The sequence below is a fragment of the Bidens hawaiensis genome, unplaced genomic scaffold, assembly GCF_021521415.1.
Source record: "Bidens hawaiensis isolate Kalapana, Puna unplaced genomic scaffold, B.hawaiensis_p1.1 tig00046167_1, whole genome shotgun sequence".
NCBI classification, from domain to species: Eukaryota; Viridiplantae; Streptophyta; class Magnoliopsida; order Asterales; family Asteraceae; genus Bidens; species Bidens hawaiensis.
The window spans coordinates 42,639-64,351 of NW_027505973.1; the positions used below are offsets into that span (position 1 = coordinate 42,639).

Consider the following 21,713-nt stretch of genomic DNA (forward strand, 5'->3'; position numbering starts at 1 on the left):
AAATTCAACAAAACCATGGAGGTGGTCTCTAATGACAAAAAGGAAAAAAGTCGAATGAGAGATTTGGACTTCCTTACAAGAGACTTCAGTAACCTAAATCCGGTCGATCAAATGCTGATGGAAAAGCAAAAGGAACGTATCCGAAAGAGGTTGATCGAAGAAGACCAAGCCGAAGAATAAGAATAATGTTTTTTTAGTACTTTAATTTTTATTTTATTTTTAGATATTAATGTGTTTTTTTTTTAATGTGTGTTTTTTTTAATAATTTATGAGTTTTTTTAATAATACGTTTTTTGAATATATTTATAAAAAAATAAAAAAAAATCCGCTGGAGCCCCTGCTGGAGCCCCTCCACACCAGGGCCAGGGGCTCCAGCGGGGGCTCCAACACCCATCTTATCCAGTTTCTCTCTCTGCCACACGTCACAATATTATTGGCTGGAGCCCCCACTCGCGCCCCCGTTAGAGCCCCCCACACCCCTCAGCCTAAGAAGCCGGAATCGTATGAAAAATGTAGTATATTTCCTCTCGTAACGATCATTATTAGCCGATTTGCTTTTTAGAAGTTTAGAAATTTGTTTTGTGTTGGTCGAGTGGAAACTTATCAAAAAGTCATATGTGCATTCAAAGCGCGTTGATGGTAGTTGAAACAGACATTACTTATGGTCTCACATCTTTTCTGTAGACATAACAGAACAATGTGAGATTCGTTTAAAATGTTACAAAAGGTAGCATTACCTTTATATCATTTTTATGATTGTTTTGTTTTAGATCGTAGTATGTGCACCTTACTCTTATATTATTCAATAGGGCTTTGATTTTACACACTAATAATAAAACATATGCATCAAAACCACTAGAATAGCGCATCAAGTTTATAAAACATAACACAATAATGTAATTGTTTCAACGTGCCATAATGAAATGTATGCATCGGAGCCGTTATACCGGTACGTCAAACTTGTACGCATAGTTGTAATGATTTTAACATGCCATTATAAAATTACACATCAAAACTACTAATAATTATGATTAATGAATAACAAAATTATACAAGTTAAGCATGTGTTACATACAAACCATCTAACGACTATATGGTTCGGTCTAGAAAATCACATTAATTCAAGCCTGGTACATGTCTTAAAAAAATGTCTTAAATATGAATTTGGTTCCTTATCTCAAGAAAAAAATAATATTATTGGCTCAACATTTATATATTTAAGGTTTATTTAACATCCTAAATATTCTAATAATAAATAAAGAAAGTCGTGTTTTAATTATCGTGTGTTAATATTTAATTGATATTAAATATAGAAAGTGTCATGGACTTGGATTAATTAAGATGGATTTAAGGGTAATGTGTAACACCCCGACCAAAGGCGGATTATACATCGGGGCGCCACATATTGCTTCATTACTCGCGACACTATTGGTGTCAATATTTATTAATACACATTTTATCGCGCACGCGCAGCGGGGAAAATATAGAACATAAATCAAACATAAATCAAACATAAATCAATATATTTTAAATTATAACATTCAAACAACATTAACTTGTCTTGATACATTTTAATCTAGGTCCAAAAGTAAAAACGTCCTATGTGTCCACAAGCTCCAAAACAGCTACTGCAAACCTGAACATGTGTTAAAATAAACGTCAAACACTTGCGTGTTGGTGAGGAATCAAGTTTAATACAATACATAGATAACAATAAATCTGCGCGCAACATGTGTATGTCTGGTTTTCAACAAGGGTGTAATCTGATCGGGACCAACTCTAAGAGACAAGACTGCCAGTGCTCACAATTGAGCTCACAAACAAGACTAACTGTGCATGTGTAAACAAAAGAGAAAATCATAAACGAATGTTCTCCCGTGTTCATCTAATGGTACCATGAAAACTGCGGAATAGACCGACAAGACGGTTAATGATCCACACATACAAATAAACAGCCAAGTCTACGTCCTCAACACATGGGATACTGCGCGACTAAAGTTCATAAACAGTTTAAGACTCAAGTTTTGTATGAACACATGAACATCCCAAAGCATTTAAAATAAAAAGGGATTAGATACGAGATAACTCACTTGATAATCGGTGCGGTGTAAGGTAAAGCAAGAACCAACTTTAAACAAGCACAAGTTAACCTATAATTAAGATTATTGTTTTAATGATTTGTTTTAAGTCTTGATTATAAGTTAGCATAATTAAATAAGTAAATTATTATATATAATATATATATATTACCGGAAAAGCAGGGCAGAACAGGGAGGAAGACGGAGGCAGAGAGGAAGACGGCAGAGAGAGCAAGGAGCAAGAGAACAGGAGAGATTAAGTGTTTGTGTGTGATGTGTTATGAAAATATTATTATTATATATAGGAAAACCCTAGGAGACACAAACCCTAGAAAAAGGGGAAAAGATCTCAAAAAGTAAAAGAAAAGATATCAACGGTAAAAAGTTCTGAAAAGTAAAGATATCAAAAGATATGGCAGCTGCAGGGGGCAAGATAAAGCTGTCAGGGAAACAGTAAAAAGCATGGGCGGATCAGATAAAGGTACTGGTCAAGCATGGCAAAAGCAGATCTCAAAAGATAATGTCAGTCACTTTTTCTACCAACCAATGGGGGTTGGTACGCATGCTGCGCCGAAAGTAACTATTCAGACATTAGATAGGTTAGGTCAACGGCTCAAAAGATAAGACAACACAAAAGCAAACGGCTAGATTTAAACAGAAGATACAAGGGTTAAGCGCGAGAAGGCTGAGTGCGCGAGCGCGAAGGCTGGCACAACAATCCTTAGCGCACTGCGGGAAGAATCACATCCTTAGCGTGCTGTGTGAACTAGAATTCTAAGCGCATCGCGGGAAGAACATACATTCTTAGCGCATTGCGGGAAGAACATGCATTCTTAGCGCGCTGCGAGAAGAGTTCTCTTCACGCATCGCAGGAACAAGATGTCTTCACGCAGGCTTCCATGTAAGGAGTCTGGCGCGTGGAGCTGCAGACATCCTTAGGCGGAAAGAACCAAAGGACAAGCATAGAGTTGAGGGAAACAAGGCTTAAGGGCGGGACGGCGAAAAGAAGGCGGAATGAGAGAGGGAAGAGGGAGGGGACGGCGGAAAGAAAGAGAGAGAAAGAGGCGGGAAGGAAATTATATATTATTATTAAAAGTAAAATATAAGTATAAATAAATATTAAATCATAAAAGAAAGAGATCGGATAAGGGAAACGGGTACCTGGGTCGGGTCGGATCAGGGCAGATGTCACAGTCTCCCCTACTTTAAGAAATTTCGTCCCGAAATTTATCTCGAAGTAGGTTGCGCAGAGAACAGGTGCGGGTACTTGATCTTCATTTGATCTTCCCTTTCCCATGTAAACTCGGCTCCGCGCTTGGACTCCCAACGAACTTTCACGATAGGGATACGACTGCGCTTGGTTTGCTTAACCTCGCGATCCATAATCTCAACAGGCTTCTCAACGAAATGCATAGATTCATCAACTTGAACTTCATCGAGTGAAATGTGAAGGTTCTCGTCAGCTAAACACTTCTTGAGATTGGATACATGGAACGTTGGATGCACATTACTGAGCGCGGACGGCAGGTCAAGTCTGTAGGCAACTTTTCCCACACGCGCGAGAATCTTGAATGGACCAACATAACGAGGAGCAAGCTTACCCTTCTTCCCAAAGCGGACAACACCTTTCCAGGGCGACACTTTGAGGAGAACAAGATCACCAACTTGAAATTCGAGAGGCTTTCGCCTACGATCTGCGTAACTCTTCTGTCGGCTCCTGGCAGTCAGCAGATGATCACGGATCTTGGCGATTTTATCAGTTGTCTCTTGAACAAGTTCGGGTCCTGTGATTTGAGTTTCACCCACTTCGCTCCAACAAATCGGGGAGCGGCACTTACGACCGTAAAGTGCTTCAAATGGGGCCATACCAATACTGGAATGATAGCTGTTATTATAAGAGAACTCGATCAAAGGCAGGTGCGAATCCCAATTACCTCCAAAATCAAGAACACAAGATCGGAGCATATCCTCAAGAGTTTGAATAGTTCGCTCAGACTGACCGTCAGTCTGAGGATGATATGCCGTACTCATGTCCAAGCGAGTTCCTAGCGCAGATTGGAGAGATTTCCAAAAGCGAGATATAAAACGGCCATCGCGATCGGATATGATGCTCAAAGGAGTACCATGGCGGCAGACAATTTCCTTGACATAAAGCTGCGCGAGTTGCTCAACACGGTAGTTTTCACGAATGGGCAGAAAGTGAGCAGATTTAGTCAATCGATCCACTATTACCCAAATGCTATCATGTTTGCTTGCTGTCAAAGGTAACTTGGTAATAAAGTCCATCGCTATACCTTCCCATTTCCACGTAGGAATTTCTGGTTGTTCGAGCAAACCAGATGGACGTTGGTGTTCAGCTTTAACTTTAGAACAAGTCAGGCACTTAGCTACGAACACAGCAATATCCTTTTTCATACCGGGCCACCAATAAGTTATGCGCAAATCCTTGTACATCTTATCAGCGCCGGGATGAATAGAATACCGAGATTTGTGCGCTTCACTCAGGATATCAGCGCGAAGATTCTCATCACAAGGGATCCAGATGCGACTGAGATAGCAGAGAATTCCACTCAGATTAGGGACAAAGAGTGCTTCCGCGCCACACGCTAACTCGGCGCGAAGGTTACCATTACTGATGGATGCGCGCTGCGCGTCACGAATACGCGATTCAAGGTTGCTTTGAATCGGCGCGAAGTGAAGCTGGGTGCGCGGCAAGATACAGTTAAGTTGGCAGGGTTTTCGGCTGAGCGCATCGGCTACCACATTAGCCTTACCAGGATGATACCGGATCTCACAATCGTAATCGCTGATGAGTTCGTTCCATCGGCGTTGCCTCATGTTAAGTTCCTTTTGATCAAAGATATGCTGAAGGCTTTTATGGTCAGTGTAGAGGATGCACTTAGTACTATAAAGGTAGTGTCTCCAGATCTTCAAGGCAAAAACAACTGCACCAAGCTCGAGGTCGTGAGTTGTATAATTCTTTTCATGAACCTTAAGTTGCCTTGATGCGTAAGCGATAACCTTGCCTCGTTGCATAAGAACACAACCGAGACCTTGGTTGGATGCATCGCAATACACGACAAAATCATCATTACCCTCAGGTAGCGCAAGAACAGGAGCTTCACACAACAAACGCTTGAGCGTTAGAAAGGCTTCTTCTTGCTTCGAGCCCCAAATATATGGTTTACCTTTGTGCGTAAGAGCTGTTAAAGGCAAAGCGATCTTTGAGAAGTTCGAAATGAAACGCCGGTAATAACCAGCTAAGCCCAGAAAGGAACGGATCTCAGAAGGAGAGGATGGCGTAATCCAGTTCTTGATTGCTTCAATCTTGGATGGGTCGACATGAATACCCATTTTGTTTACAACATGACCAAGAAACTGTACTTCATCAGACCAAAATTCACACTTGGAAAGCTTAGCATAGAGTTGCTCAGTTCTAAGCTTCTGCAACACCAACCGAAGATGTTGCTCATGCTCGGCCTTGGTCTTAGAATACACCAGAACATCATCGATAAACACGATCACGAATTTATCCAAGAAAGGCCTACACACCCGATTCATAAGATCCATGAAAACGGCGGGTGCGTTGGTTAGACCGGAGGACATGACCAAGAATTCAAAATGGCCATAACGAGTTCGAAAAGCAGTCTTCGGAACATCTTCATCGCGGATACGCAACTGATGATAACCAGAACGGAGATCGATCTTCGAGAAACAAGAGGCACCTTGGAGTTGATCAAAAAGGTCGTCAATACGTGGTAAGGGATACCGGTTTTTAATGGTGAGTTTGTTCAACTCGCGGTAATCAATACACATGCGAAACGATCCATCTTTCTTTTTAACGAACAACACCGGAGCACCCCAGGGCGAAGAGCTAGGGCGAATGAATCCTTTAGCAGTCAACTCTTGGAGTTGGCTGGCCAATTCTTGCATCTCAGCGGGTGCAAGACGGTAAGGAGATTTAGCTACGGGGGAAGCACCAGGGACAAGATCAATACGGAACTCGACTTCACGAGCGGGAGGGATACCAGGAAGATCATCAGGAAAAACTTCAGGGAAATCACGCACAACAGGGATACCGCGAAGCTTCTTTTCTTCAGCAGGTTTAACCACATGGGCTAAGAATGCAACACACTTCTTCCGCATGAGTCTTTGGGCTTCGGCGCAAGACATAAGTTTAAGACCGCGGGAGGGTTTTTCGCCGTAAATGTAAAGATCACCATTTTCTCGAGGTAGGCGAATCAATTTCTTGGCGCAAATAACTTCGGCGCGATTATGCGAGAGCCAGTCCATACCAATGATAACATCAAAGCTTCCAAGAGGCATAGGGATGAGGTCAATCAGAAAATCGTTTTCGTTAAGGTTAAGCGTACAATCTTTAATCACCGAGTTAATTAAAACAGTTTCACCGTTAGCCAATTCAACTGAAAAATCTTCTTTTAAATCGTTGCGCGGTCGCGCAAGCTTCTGCTCGAAGGCGCGAGAAATAAAACTTCGATCGGCGCCAGTATCAAAAAGTACAGAAGCATAAAATTCGTTAAGCAAAAATGTACCATTAACTACGTCATTATTCGCTTGCGCTTGGTGCGCGGTTATGTTAAAAGCTCGTCCGCGCGTCACTTGGTTCGAAATCTGGTTCACCGGATTCGCTTGTGTGATTTGCACTTGCAGTCTCGGGCACGCGTTCCGGAAATGACTGGGATCACCGCAGTTAAAGCACGATCTGGGTCGTGGGTTTTGGTAGATTGATTGTGGGTTCTGCGGGTAGACTGGTGGTGTTGGCGCAATTGGATTTGCGGGAAGGATTCTACAGTTTTCAGCAGTGTGACCAGTACGGCCACATCGGTTACAAAGTCGACACGGGGTTTGGGTTGGGTGGTGAAATCTACAGGTTGGGCAAAAGGGATGGTTTCCTGTGTAAGGTTTCTTAGTTGGTGGGGCAGGGAGTGCTGGGTTGGTTAAGGCATAGTTGTGGACTACAGGAGGAGTTGGGTAGGCTGATAGTGGGTTAGGCGCGTAAACTGGAGGTTGGTAAGCGGGTTGCTGGACAATGGGCGGGTTGGTAAGCGCATAGGCCTTGCGCCTGCGCTTGAGGTTGTTACGGTTTGAGGGTTCTGGTTTGGTTTCTGTTGGTTCAGGGGCAGTCTTGGTGAGTTTGGTCTTCTCAGTCCCCCGCAGGAACAGGGTTCCTGCTCTGACATGGTTGTCGCTAAGCACAGCGGCCAACTCGATGGCGTCAGAGAGGGTAACTGGGTTTCTGGCCCATACAGAATCTTGAATTTCCATGGGGAGACCCCCAAGGAATTTCTCGATTGCTCGGCGTGAAGGGGTAACAAGGTGAGGGACCAGTAAGCTTAGCTCGTGGAAGCGCGTCGCGTATTCGCGCGCTTCTCCGCTGTACTGCTTAAGATTCCAAAATTCTTCCTCCAGGCGCTTAACTTCGTTGGGAGGGCAGAATTCTCGCGTAAGAATTTCCTTGAATTCCTCCCATGTCATGCTAGAAGCAGCCTCTGCGCCACGCGCATGAGCTACTCCATTCCACCATGTAAGCGCTCTGGATTCCAGGACACTGGAAGCATATAGGGTTCGTCTGTCTGAGGGGCATTGGGTATGGAGGAAAGTGTTTTCAATCTTCTCAAGCCATTGGAGCATCACGGTGGCTCCTTCAAGACCTGTGAACTTCGGAGGGTTACCCGCATTAAAGGACTTAATGTTATAACTGGATGTATTAGCATTGTTTTGGCTCAAAGCTTGGGCTATTGCGGCGGCCATTTCCTGGGAACGTTGCTGTCTACGCATGCGCGAGGCTTCTCTTCTCTGAAATCGGCGAGATAGCGGAGGCATTCTATAAAAGTTTTAAATTTTAGTTAATATCTTGGTTTTTATCGCAAAGTTTAACTTTATAAAGCTTGGTTTCGCAGAGTTAGATACTATCAAAAGTTAAAGTAAAATAAATGATCCTAAATGCAGACTTAATAAAGGTAACAAATTCGAATCAAGAATCGACAATTCATGTATCACCATGACTTTCCGAATTCCCAATTTAAAATATACGAGCAAACGAGTATTGGAGATTGACGATTCATGTATCACCATGACTTTTCAATCCTCAATATAAAATATACAAGAAAATGAGTATTGGAGGTTGACAATTCATGTATCACCATGACTTTTCAAGTCTCCAACCTCAGAACATAATCGCAAATGGAAATTGAAAATCAACTATTCGTGTATCACCATGACTTTTCGGATTTTCAATCCCAACAAACGAATATGTAAGAAAAATCAATAAAAATCGAAATTCAACAAAAATCGAAATATCGCGAAATAAAACATAAAATCATATACTGCGCAAGTGCGAGCATATTCATAAATAACGAGTAATTAACAATAAGCGCGCAAACATGAGATTTCTCTCATGCGCGAGAAGGGACTCTTAGGTATTCTAGGCCGTTACGTCTAACCACCTATCCTAAAGTCAACGAGCTCTGATACCAATCTGTAACACCCCGACCAAAGGCGGATTATACATCGGGGCGCCACATATTGCTTCATTACTCGCGACACTATTGGTGTCAATATTTATTAATACACATTTTATCGCGCACGCGCAGCGGGGAAAATATAGAACATAAATCAAACATAAATCAATATATTTTAAATTATAACATTCAAACAACATTAACTTGTCTTGATACATTTTAATCTAGGTCCAAAAGTAAAAACGTCCTATGTGTCCACAAGCTCCAAAACAGCTACTGCAAACCTGAACATGTGTTAAAATAAACGTCAAACACTTGCGTGTTGGTGAGGAATCAAGTTTAATACAATACATAGATAACAATAAATCTGCGCGCAACATGTGTATGTCTGGTTTTCAACAAGGGTGTAATCTGATCGGGACCAACTCTAAGAGACAAGACTGCCAGTGCTCACAATTGAGCTCACAAACAAGACTAACTGTGCATGTGTAAACAAAAGAGAAAATCATAAACGAATGTTCTCCCGTGTTCATCTAATGGTACCATGAAAACTGCGGAATAGACCGACAAGACGGTTAATGATCCACACATACAAATAAACAGCCAAGTCTACGTCCTCAACACATGGGATACTGCGCGACTAAAGTTCATAAACAGTTTAAGACTCAAGTTTTGTATGAACACATGAACATCCCAAAGCATTTAAAATAAAAAGGGATTAGATACGAGATAACTCACTTGATAATCGGTGCGGTGTAAGGTAAAGCAAGAACCAACTTTAAACAAGCACAAGTTAACCTATAATTAAGATTATTGTTTTAATGATTTGTTTTAAGTCTTGATTATAAGTTAGCATAATTAAATAAGTAAATTATTATATATAATATATATATATTACCGGAAAAGCAGGGCAGAACAGGGAGGAAGACGGAGGCAGAGAGGAAGACGACAGAGAGAGCAAGGAGCAAGAGAACAGGAGAGATTAAGTGTTTGTGTGTGATGTGTTATGAAAATATTATTATTATATATAGGAAAACCCTAGGAGACACAAACCCTAGAAAAAGGGGAAAAGATCTCAAAAAGTAAAAGAAAAGATATCAACGGTAAAAAGTTCTGAAAAGTAAAGATATCAAAAGATATGGCAGCTGCAGGGGGCAAGATAAAGCTGTCAGGGAAACAGTAAAAAGCATGGGCGGATCAGATAAAGGTACTGGTCAAGCATGGCAAAAGCAGATCTCAAAAGATAATGTCAGTCACTTTTTCTACCAACCAATGGGGGTTGGTACGCATGCTGCGCCGAAAGTAACTATTCAGACATTAGATAGGTTAGGTCAACGGCTCAAAAGATAAGACAACACAAAAGCAAACGGCTAGATTTAAACAGAAGATACAAGGGTTAAGCGCGAGAAGGCTGAGTGCGCGAGCGCGAAGGCTGGCACAACAATCCTTAGCGCACTGCGGGAAGAATCACATCCTTAGCGTGCTGTGTGAACTAGAATTCTAAGCGCATCGCGGGAAGAACATACATTCTTAGCGCATTGCGGGAAGAACATGCATTCTTAGCGCGCTGCGAGAAGAGTTCTCTTCACGCATCGCAGGAACAAGATGTCTTCACGCAGGCTTCCATGTAAGGAGTCTGGCGCGTGGAGCTGCAGACATCCTTAGGCGGAAAGAACCAAAGGACAAGCATAGAGTTGAGGGAAACAAGGCTTAAGGGCGGGACGGCGAAAAGAAGGCGGAATGAGAGAGGGAAGAGGGAGGGGACGGCGGAAAGAAAGAGAGAGAAAGAGGCGGGAAGGAAATTATATATTATTATTAAAAGTAAAATATAAGTATAAATAAATATTAAATCATAAAAGAAAGAGATCGGATAAGGGAAACGGGTACCTGGGTCGGGTCGGATCAGGGCAGATGTCACATAATGGGCCTTAGGTCCATAGGCTTTAAGGGATATAAATACCCCTTAAACCATCCTAAAACCCTAACCATCATTTCCATCTTTCATAAATATCTACACACTCAAAAACACACACTTCCTTATTATTATTTACGGCCGAGAGAGAGAGGAAGAGGATGAAACGCCAACGAACATCGAATAGCAATAAATCTCTCATATACAAGCTAGATACAAGATAACCAAGCGAAACGCGACCAATCGAACGTATAAAGGTATGTTCCAATCTTAAAGTTAACGTTTTATAAACGTTTAGTATTGAAACGTGAAATAATAGTGGATCGGGTCTGGGTGGAACGGAAAGTAGCGCGCTTGATGATAAAACGAACCTAATGAACATAAACGGCTCGTTTAAAATGGAACCCTAAGATCTAGTTTTGAACGTTTTAGCTTAAAGGTCCAAACTTTACACTTATCCGGGTCAAGTCTTATCCGAATTTGACCATGGGAATGTTTACGAGGATGGTTAAAAGGTTTATACATTGAAACATAGCCGATTAGTGGGGTTAAAGCCAAACCAGTGGCCGTCGCTGGATAACTTCGCATTAAGAAACTTCGCTGTAAGCAACTTCGCAGTAGGCAACTTCGCTGTAAGCTAAGTTCGCTTAACGCTTAACTTCGCCAAGTTAATTTCGCCATTGTTAAGTTCGCCATCAGCTAAGTTCGCCCACTAATATGTTCACTTAAGTTAAGTTCGCGTAAATACTTAAGTTCGCTTAACTGTTTAAGTTCGCTTAACGACCAAGTAAAAGAAAACTAATGCTAGACCGTAGACTAGATTAGACGAGTATTGATACGTGAAACCTATATACAGTTAGCAGAGCACGGTTAAAGAGAGGAATCACGATAAACGGAGAAAGAAACCGGATACAGGTGAGTTTCTAGCCCCCTTTTCCTTGTTACGTTTTCGGGGCTGTGTGCATACTCGATGTGATAGTTAATACACTTACCTTAAATGGTAAGTGTATGCCATGTATGATTTATGTGATAGATATTATGTTATGTTTGTGAATGAAAGCTTGTCGATACGTGAACGATCTTCGAATATTGCACGTGTTGACAAGGGAGATATGTATATGAAAGATGAATGTGTATGATATAATTATATGTACGATACGTGAGTATGTAATAATGATTAAAGAAAGTATATGTATGAGTATGTACAGATAGTATGAACGAAGAAGAAGAAAGAGGGATCAGACCCTAATAATATCTGAGATAGAGAAGACGGGATCAGACCGTAATAATATCTGAGATAGAGAAGTAAAAAAAAGGGATCAGACCCTAATAATATCTGAGATAGACAAGAAAGGGATCAGTAATAATATCTAAGATAGACAAAGGAAAGAGGGATCAGACCCTAATAATATATGAGATAGAAAATGAAGGGATCATACCCTAATATTATCTGAGATAGAATGGACAGTAAATATAAAGTATAAAAGTAATAAAGTATGTACGTATGTATGAAAGTATGATATATAAGTAAATTAGTATAGTAATTATCATGTATCTTCGGATGTATGATTGAAGGTAAATGAATGTATTGTATGATGTATGATTAACTAGAACTCACTCAGCGTAGCTGACTTTTAGTATGCACGCAGGTGAGTAGGATGCGACAGCTGGCGTGAGTGGGACACATGGCAGAAGAATAAAAGTCTGGCATCTGAATACCTGCCATGTTTTATAAGTTATGCTTTGATTTTGAAAGACAAGAAGAACGTTTTAAGACATGTTTATGAATTTATATGTGATGTTTATGAAAGTTTTATGTTTCGCGTAAGTTTTTAATTAACTCTGATTTTAGAACTGCGTTTATGAGTAAATCCAACACCAAAGTAGGGCTACCGGCAACGGGGCCTTACAGTTTAATAATAAGATAATGACCAAAATGACCTTTTTTTACCGATAACATTTTTGACTAACTTAAACAAAAAATACTTATAATGCATGCTTTCTACTATCGGATCCAATATAGTAGAACTGACATCCGACAAATCTATTCGATACCATCCAGTTTTTAAACCAACCACATCTAGACACGTATACACATATCAGGTCGGCCATAAATCTATTCCGCCGGGCTTCATATCTATTATGTTGGGCTTCAAATCTATTCTGTCGGGCTTCCGTATCTATTCCGTGGGGCCTTATTTTCGTATGTAATATTATTTCGTCGGTCTCGACATAATAAATATGAAGCCCGAAAGAAAAGATATGAGGCCCGAAAGAATAGATATGAAGTCTGGCGGAATAGATTTGTGGCGACCGTTTAAGTGTATACATATCTAGATATGGTTTGTTAAAAAACAAAAGGGCATCAGATTTGATTTGTCGAATGTCGATTCTAATATGTTGGATCGATCATTTTGAGTATTTTTGATTGAATGGGTTATTTAAGAAATGTTTGATAAAAAGAGTCATTTTGGTCATTATCCCCAAAATATATATTTATTCTTAAACATAAGTTTACATATAAAATAGAATACTATATTTTTAATAGATAATCAATTAATATTATTGTTTAGCAGGAATGTGGCCACTAGGCTTGTGTCGGACCAAATTGAAACCCGTGATCCAAATTAACTGTTCCCTAACCCGTACGCCTACAGTTTAAATGTGGACCAGCATGCAGGCTACCAAAACGATATCACTACTCCATCTATAAATAGCTGCAACAAACACCATCTTTCTTCCATCAAATCAAACTAATTAACCATCTCTCACAACCCAACCACCATGGCTAAGTTCTTCGCTGTCTTCCTCTTGGCTCTCATCGCCATTTCCATGCTTCAAGCCACCGTAAGTCTTGTCTATTTCGTCTGCCAACCGTTCAAATGTTTGATCAATGTTTATAACACTGTTATGATCAATACAAACAACTTTTAACATGGGACATACAAAAATAACTAGACTAGACTAATTATTATTATTATTACTACTACTACTACTTTACTTACTTTTTTGTTGTGTAATTACTGTAGTACAAAACTTGAGTAACAATAATTACTTTGATTATTTGTACATTTAGTATTATAATTTTATTTATACCGGATCTCACCCCACATTATTCAATTCATTTCGTTGAACTAGGTTTCTGCCAATGGAGGACATCGCGGAGGATTTGGACCTGGAAGTCTAACAAGCTCTCGTAAGTTTCTCGATATGATCTAACGTTCAGATTTCTCTTTAATCCGCCACTAACGCAATTGCGATTTTTGAAATTTCAACATTAATTGTTGCAACCGTATACTTTTTTTTTTCAAACAAAAAAATGGTAGTGTTTATGTCAAGACATAAGACAAACGGACAACAACAAGACACAAGCTACATCACTACATTCATAAATCTTAAGATCATAACATTACCATCTACTGTTTTTGAAATTTGAACATTAATCGTTGCAATTGTGTATTAATTTGTGCGAAATGAACGAATTACAGAGTGCCCTGGCCAATGCGTAAGGAGATGCAGCAAGACTCAGTACCACAAGCCATGCATGTTCTTCTGCCAAAAGTGCTGCGCGAAATGCTTGTGTGTCCCCCCTGGTTTTTACGGAAATAAGCAAGTTTGTCCATGCTACAACAACTGGAAGACAAAGGAAGGCGGTCCTAAATGCCCGTAGAGCGATCGAGTTCTTCGATATTTACATAATTAACATCGGTATCCTGTGTCCTAATTACTGGAGTAATGTTGCTGTATGGATCTACTATGTGTGTTCTACTTCCTTTTCGATCTTCAATATTAATTGTTGTACTAGTGAAAATGGACTAACGGATTATTATTGTTTGTTAGTGTGCCGCAATCCATTGGATGCTACTATTGCATTTCACATGTGACTGGGCCCCCATGTATTTCACAATTATTAATATAGTTTCATTCTGTTATAAATATATTTACTTATTTCTTGTCGTGAATTATTACATAATTTTGCTATCAAATTCTAATCTGTACCAGATAGTAGTATAAAAAATATTTGATTTTAAATAAACCAATATTGTTGAAAAAACATGGTTAAATTTAGTTATAAATATGAAATTATAAGGTAGACAAAAATGTATCTTGATAAAGACGGGCTATTTGATACTTTGAGGTAGCTACAATGTTTGCTGTAGTAGTAGTAGTAGTAATCTTCATCTTATCAAAAGTGTGAAGGTGTTAGTATTCAATATATTAAGTAAAACAAATAATATATTTGTCGTACGCGTGGTCTCCCACATTTGAAAAAAAAAACAGTTATGCAAAGCTATATGCAACCGTAGTTGTAGTTGTAGTTGTAGTTGTTATGACATTAAAGGACTTTTATAGATTGTCAGATATTTTCACACACGGTACATGTATAAATTTTAGAACATGAGATTTGTGTATCCACTCCCCCTACTTTATTGTAGTTAAGAATAAGAGCATTTGGCGTGGCTTTGCACAAAAATGCCTAAGATTAATCATTGAAACATTTTATCTTTATGTTTGTGTGGCTGAGTAAACATGTTTATCGAGAGTTTTTGCAACTAATAAAACTCAAATCGGAATCGATCGTGTTTCGTCCATTTTATAACTAATCAACTTTCATTGTTCAAGCTCAAATTATACAACTTGTTTCAAACATCAACTCAACAAGTCACATTTACGTTATTTCTACCACATATCTTATACATGGAATTAGCGATGAGCATGGGATGGTACGGGACCGGTACCGAAATATTCGGTTCGGTACCGAGGGTAAAAAATCGGGAAATACCGGTACGTACCGATCCCGAAACTTAAAACTTTGGTACCAATTCGGCACCGACAGTACCAAATCGGTACCGATTTCGGTATCGGTAGCAGTACCGATTTTGCTCATCCCTACATGAAATGCATTTTTCTTTGTTATTTATCGTAAATAAATGAAGCCTCACACATAGTAAGCATTGTGTATCTACACCAATCTATGGTAGAAGATCGAGACAATTATTTATTTTAGTGTACGTACTTCACTTATTTATCAAGAAGGGGGGGGGGGGGGGGGGGCATAGGGAGAAATGGTAAGAAGAAATTGAAACATCAAAGAGATGATGGAAGCAATAGTTCATTTGGGCCATGGTATAACTAGGCAGTGGAATTCTGAAATGGCGTCTTATATCTACAAAATGTAAAGGTATACATATTATAAATCTTACTAAAACTGCTCATTTTTTTTTATCAAAAGCTTGTGATTTGGTTATCATTTTAAAATTATGGAAGGTTGTTTTCAAGATCATAGCCTGATTTGATGATATCGAGACACATTAATCATCAATTCATCAATGGCATCCCAAATGTCTTTTGAAGTCCTATGTCATATAAACATTTCAAAACCAACAGACATTAAGATGATTTAACATAATGCACACACACTTTCAACCCAAATCAATACAATTAAGGGTATGATGTGTTAAATTTATAATCTTATAAAATAGACCACATCTTAAATGTTTAGAAAAACGAATAAAGTATTTTTTACGTCCTTGTGGTGAAATGACAAAATTAGCTTGCAACTCTATTATGAATATTTGACCCCTTGAGCCCTTGACCCTAAATTTTCAATACATTTTGCATCCCTTAGTCAGTTAAGTTACCATTTTGCCCCCGATTTGGTTAATTACCAACAATCATCGTTAACCCCCACCACTCTAGCCCACCCTGTAAAACCTCAAAAAGATTCGTTCATTTATGTCAAAATCTAAAAGAGCAAGGACCAAATTGCAAATTGGTGAAATTAAACCCCCATCAAACTAGAATAGCCGGCGGGCTGCTAACAAAATAAAAGAGCGACAGACCGCCACTTACAGGCCGACAACTCGTTGCTTAACCTCGAAGCTAGCTAAATCTTCGTTTAACACATGTATGTTGACTAATCGAAAAGGAATGACATGTGGTATCACGATTTCAAGATTTAGTTATTGTTCAATTATCTTGATTGCGGTTTTGTTTGACATATGTTCGAGTAGGTTTGTTTTACTTAAGATCATACAATTGTGTATTTCATATATTTAACTCGTGTAAATGTTTATTCTTATTTTCTTTTGAACTATACTCATCTATCTATTTGATATTTTATGTATTTAGAGGATGTTTGAGATTGCTTATTTTAAGAAACTTATGACTTACTAACTTTTAAAAAAAATTTAAGCAATGTTTGATATTATAATGGATAAATTAATTACGTAAAATAGGTAAAATAAGGAATGTCAAAACACCCCCTTAATCTTCAAAAGAAGTAACAAAAGCATAACCACGTCACAATATTCTCATCCATCCATCCGTGCAAAAACACAAGCGTCAATTCGAAGCCACCCGGCTCGACTCCACCGACAGTGATTATTATTATTATTAGTTTCACCGATCTCTGTTGTTCAATCCAGAAACGAGTCCAGGTCAATCATATGTATAGTCGCATTGCAGTCTGATCTTGTTCACATCTCAGATTTACTTTACTTTCTCATTTTTCTTTTACAACATCACTGATTATTTTTAATTTTCAGATTTAGTTCAAATATGAACTCATCAACCGCACTATACAACCAGCTTAAGGTATGCATTCTGTTGTATAACTCCTCATTAACGGAATTATGTACATTGTTCTTATCTGTAAATTGCTACTGTTGTATGGATTCTGCAAGTTCTATATAATAATTAGACATCAAACCCTAGGGAAGTGTTGTGTTATGTTCTACACTCACTTAGTAAAGTAAAAATTTATGTCATCATTCGTAAGAATAAAAACTAGGGCTCCCAAAGTTATGCTTAAATAGAGCTGTAAACGAACCGTTCGTGAACCATTCAGTCGGAAGTTCAATTATTTCTGTCCGTTTAATTAATGAATGAACATGAACATAGGGTATCATATGGTAAGCTTAGCGAACGAACACTAAAGTAGGCCAAATTCGTTCAGTTGTGTCCGGTAATGTGTCTGTTTAGGTTCCTTCGTTAACGTTCGTTCTTGTCTGTTTACATTCGTTCATTTACGTACGCGCGGTTACGTTTGTGTACATATATATGTTCGTTTATTAGGATTTTATACTATGTATATTTTATTTATTTATTTGCCTTTTACTATTGCTGTTTTAATATAATTATGTTTGTGTTAAGCTTTTTTGGATATTATGTGGTGTAATTCAGGATTTCTGGGCGATTTTGTGTTGATTTAGTGATTATCATTCTCAAATTAATAAATGTTTGTTTTTGCTTATTTGTGTTTGTTAGTATCCTTTAGTGCCCGGACACGTTCGTTTGTGCTAGTGTCCGTTTACAAAATTAATGAACGAACCCGAAGGAACAAAACAAGCTCAATTCCTTAACGAACGAACACGGACATGAAAATTCGTTCGATAAAGTGTTCATAAACCATCCGTTTGTCCGATAAAAACTTAACGGACGAACACGAACAAGGTCTCGTCCGGTTCTGTTCGGTTCGATATGACAGCCCTATGCTTAATGAATACATGCTAAAATATTTTGGTAAGTTATTGAACATTGTTACTCTGTACTTTTCTTACTATGAACTGGACATAAGTTTCACGTTAGTGATTAGTTACCATATGTTTCTAATTTCAATAGATAACTTATTTCTCTCCTGCTGTCAAACTTGTAACAGGACGCACAGCCGTTCTTTGTGTTGGCTGGTCCCAATGTGATTGAATCCGAGGAACATATTTTGCATATGGCCAAACAAATTAAGGCTGTCACTTCAAAGTACGTTCATTTATATGTAAATAAGCATATACATTTGTCCAACATTACACAAATCTTGTGGATGTTCATATTTTCCCTTTTTAAATAAACTACTGCACATCTGGATGCAGTCGTTTCATACTTTAATTATTTGATTTATTTCTCTCGAGTTTTGTTCTTCATATAAATAAAGTGGCGGACCCAGGGAAAAAATTCATAGGGGTCGGAAGAGGGTCGGTGTTACCATTTTGTAGGGGTCGATCGGGATTTTAACATATATATGCCTTTAAAAAAAATTTCACCAAAGGTGTAGGTCCTCCAATTGATATAACGCATCTCTTGCTTGTGCTTTTGCAGACTCGGATTGCCATTAGTTTTCAAGTCTAGCTTTGACAAAGCTAACAGAACTTCATCAAAATCCTTTCGAGGGCCTGGATTAGCCGAGGGTTTGAAGGTAATTTAATTTCCTAAATTTTCTTATGGTGAAAACAACATACGTCTTGTTAAACTGTATTGAGTTGACTTGTTGGTCAATTGCAGATCCTTGAAAAAGTGAAAACAACATATGACCTGCCCATAGTGACCGATGTACATGAATCTGACCAGGTAATCATATTGATCTGGAGAAGGGTTAATTTGCAATTATAAGAACATGCATAACTTAATATAGCTATTTCATTTTATCAGTGTGAAGCAGTCGGTAGGGTTGCAGATATAATTCAAATTCCAGCTTTTCTGTGCCGACAGGTACGATTGATCCAACTTATTATCATCAAGAAATTCATCTAGTCTAATTTTAGGTTTTCTTATTTTTTTTTCTTTTTCCCCTTAATCATTTTTTCCAGAGATCAACACATTTAATCTATTTATTTTTTCTGGCAGACTGATCTCCTAGTTGCAGCTGCCAAGACTGGAAAAATTGTAAACATAAAGAAAGGCCAGTTCTGTGCTCCATCAGTAAGTCATCAGATTTAGCTGACTTCATTGGCCGTGGATAAATTTCTGACCTGTTGACTTTGCAGGTCATGACCAACTCTGCAGAAAAGGTTAGATTGGCTGGAAATCAAAATGTTATGGTTTGTGAGAGAGGGACCATGTTTGGATACAGTAAGCTTATAATGTTTTTAAAATTTCTGACCTACAGTTGATAATGGATTTGATTTTTAAATGTTTGTCTTCCTTCTGCATTCTTAATTGTATTATTTATATTGTCTATGATGCAGATGATTTAATTGTTGATCCACGCAACTTCGAGTGGTTGCGAGAAGCTAATTGCCCTGTTGTAAGTACAATAACAATCATATATTATCATCATCAGGTTAAGTACAATAATATTTTTATACATATTAACTTCTATTTCTACAATGCAGGTAGCAGATGTCACACATGCATTACAGCAACCTGCTGGGAAAAAGGTGCAGATGCATACATATATTACATCTGTGATGCATCTTCTTTATATTTCTTCTAGCTAATTTTTTTAAACAGCTGGAAGGTGGTGGTGTTGCAAGTGGAGGTCTTCGGGAATTAATACCTTGCATTGCAAGGACAGCAGTTGCTGTTGGAGTGGACGGGCTTTTCATGGAGGTATGTAATAAAAAAATATGTTTTATTGGACATCTTTATTACTTTATTTTTGTAGAATTATTGCTTATAAAAGCTTATTTATGTAATCAGGTGCATGATGATCCGTTAAATGCTCCAGTTGATGGTCCAACACAATGGGTAAGTTACATGACATTGAATATAGTCAAAATACTAATATTATTTTATTCAACATTGTTTTGACTTTGATATAATGCTCTTGAAAACAGCCTCTACGCCATTTTGAGGAGCTGCTAGAAGAGCTAATGGCAATTGCTGTAAGTTCTTACGGATATGTTTTTCAAAGCTTACACCTATTGGTACACACATTAGTTGTACAATTATTAGAGCATCATTTTAATTTTTAAGTTTTGTTTCTTATTTCTACAGAGGGTTACTAAGGGGAAGAAGCAATACAAAATCGATCTCACTCCATTTCGTGAGTAAAACCTCATATGCCGGCTGGTTTTCCATGCGTGATCAAGCAGAAAGGTACATGACTTAAAGATCTCGATTTTTTGCACAAAAGATGTTTATTATTAAGTTTGTATGCTGCCATTGCATAGGTCTAAATGTTTAATAAACATGTTATGGGTTATTTTACTATGATTACACATCACTTACATGGTGATTGCTTTCAGGCAGGATCTTGGGATGCGCCTAAACATGTGAAAGATCACAGCATCGTAATCTGTTAGTTGATGTCTTAGAGTGTATTGTTTGAGAAATACTTTATTGTTGGATTCATGGCGTGTATCAATATCCAAATATTAGTTATTTGTTTCCTTTCATTTTAGGGGCGGTTATCTTAAAAGATGTTAAAACAGTTTGAATATTAAGACATTCGTATGTTAGGGCCATGTTTCATCAATGTTTTTAGTATATGTTAATAATTATTAAAATCTACAGATACAAAGTTGAGATGAATGTTAAAACATAGTTAGCATCCCATACAAAAATTGAACATATTATAGTATTAGTAGGAACCCACATGATACTATGGCGAGGATAATTTGCAACACGATGACAAATTTAAATTTCAAAACATACCCTTGGAGCAAGATACAGCTATCAAATATGACATGTTAGATCTTAAAGCAAGGAATCATAGAACCCTCCTGCCAAATAATCAAATTATTCTTATCCTCTCACATGAACACTAAAGCAAGCTGCAAAAACCTAGTCAACTCAACTTGGCCCATTCTAGTTGCAACTTTACCGCATAACAAACATGCTATGCAATAGCCTAACTCAACTTGGCCCATTCTGCAAATCTAAGTGCTCAACTCTAGAGGTGCACAAAAAACCCGTACCCGGAACCGGTTTTTTTATACCCAGGTATTCTATACCCGAAACCGGAACCGACCCTACCCGTAGGGTATGGATAGGGTATGCTTTTTGAGCTCAATACCCGTACCCGGAACCGTACCCGATTTATACCCGTAAATACCCGAAACCGGTCATACCTCATACCCATACCCGGTTATACCCGATAACAATTTTCTAATACCCGAAATAATACATGACTTTTTATAGTATATTTTTATGTTTACTTCACAACTTTTATGTTTAAGTTTTTTTTTAAATGCATATTATTAAGTAAAGAATTTGTACTTAAGTGGATTTATGGTTTTTGTAATATAGTTTAATTATTTTTATAAATTACAAAGCAAATTTAAATTATAAATAAATTTAAAAATGAATAAATAATTTACAAATTCAAAACAGGGTATTAATACCCGGTCGTACCCGATTCCAATACCCGAACCCGATTATACCCTACCCGGGTACATAGGGTTGAGTTTTTCTCCTCAATACCCTACCCGATTTCTCTCAATACCCGATTTCCCAATACCCGATCATACCCGAAACCGGTTCATACCCGAACCCGGGTATTAGAAAAAACCCGATTTGTGCACC

At 38.3% G+C, this 21,713-nt stretch overlaps 2 protein-coding genes across 2 annotated transcripts; both read left to right on the plus strand.

Annotated features, from left to right (window-relative positions):
• The first annotated feature begins 13,191 nt into the window (after positions 1 to 13,191).
• On the plus strand, positions 13,192 to 14,351 carry LOC143616205 (gibberellin-regulated protein 6-like). Its single transcript, XM_077089101.1, has 3 exons — positions 13,192 to 13,319; positions 13,611 to 13,668; positions 13,961 to 14,351. Exons 1-3 carry the CDS (start codon positions 13,257 to 13,259, stop codon positions 14,140 to 14,142), a joined length of 303 nt encoding a protein of 100 aa, XP_076945216.1. The 5' UTR covers positions 13,192 to 13,256; the 3' UTR covers positions 14,143 to 14,351.
• Positions 14,352 to 17,020: 2,669 nt separating this feature from the next.
• On the plus strand, positions 17,021 to 20,637 carry LOC143616201 (2-dehydro-3-deoxyphosphooctonate aldolase 1-like). The gene is made up of 14 exons (XM_077089098.1): positions 17,021 to 17,069; positions 18,133 to 18,230; positions 18,567 to 18,663; positions 18,750 to 18,815; positions 18,897 to 18,956; positions 19,092 to 19,166; positions 19,232 to 19,316; positions 19,433 to 19,491; positions 19,580 to 19,624; positions 19,698 to 19,796; positions 19,887 to 19,934; positions 20,024 to 20,071; positions 20,184 to 20,285; positions 20,435 to 20,637. The coding sequence occupies exons 1-13, from the start codon at positions 17,034 to 17,036 to the stop codon at positions 20,238 to 20,240; spliced, it is 873 nt and encodes a 290-aa protein (XP_076945213.1). The 5' UTR covers positions 17,021 to 17,033; the 3' UTR covers positions 20,241 to 20,285; positions 20,435 to 20,637.
• Positions 20,638 to 21,713: the final 1,076 nt, after the last annotated feature.

What these genes read in the sequence shown, in the direction of transcription:
- LOC143616205 (XM_077089101.1), top strand. Translation starts at nt 13,257, where the DNA reads ATGGCTAAGTTCTTCGCTGTCTTCCTCTTGGCTCTCATCGCCATTTCC. An exon ending in TTTCCATGCTTCAAGCCACC is followed by an intron (nt 13,320 to 13,610) that starts GTAAGTCTTGTC and finishes TCGTTGAACTAG; the next exon opens with GTTTCTGCCAATGGAGGACA. An exon ending in TGGAAGTCTAACAAGCTCTC is followed by an intron (nt 13,669 to 13,960) that starts GTAAGTTTCTCG and finishes AACGAATTACAG; the next exon opens with AGTGCCCTGGCCAATGCGTA.
- LOC143616201 (XM_077089098.1), top strand. Translation starts at nt 17,034, where the DNA reads ATGAACTCATCAACCGCACTATACAACCAGCTTAAG. An exon ending in CAGCTTTTCTGTGCCGACAG is followed by an intron (nt 18,957 to 19,091) that starts GTACGATTGATC and finishes TTTTTCTGGCAG; the next exon opens with ACTGATCTCCTAGTTGCAGC. An exon ending in AGGGACCATGTTTGGATACA is followed by an intron (nt 19,317 to 19,432) that starts GTAAGCTTATAA and finishes TCTATGATGCAG; the next exon opens with ATGATTTAATTGTTGATCCA.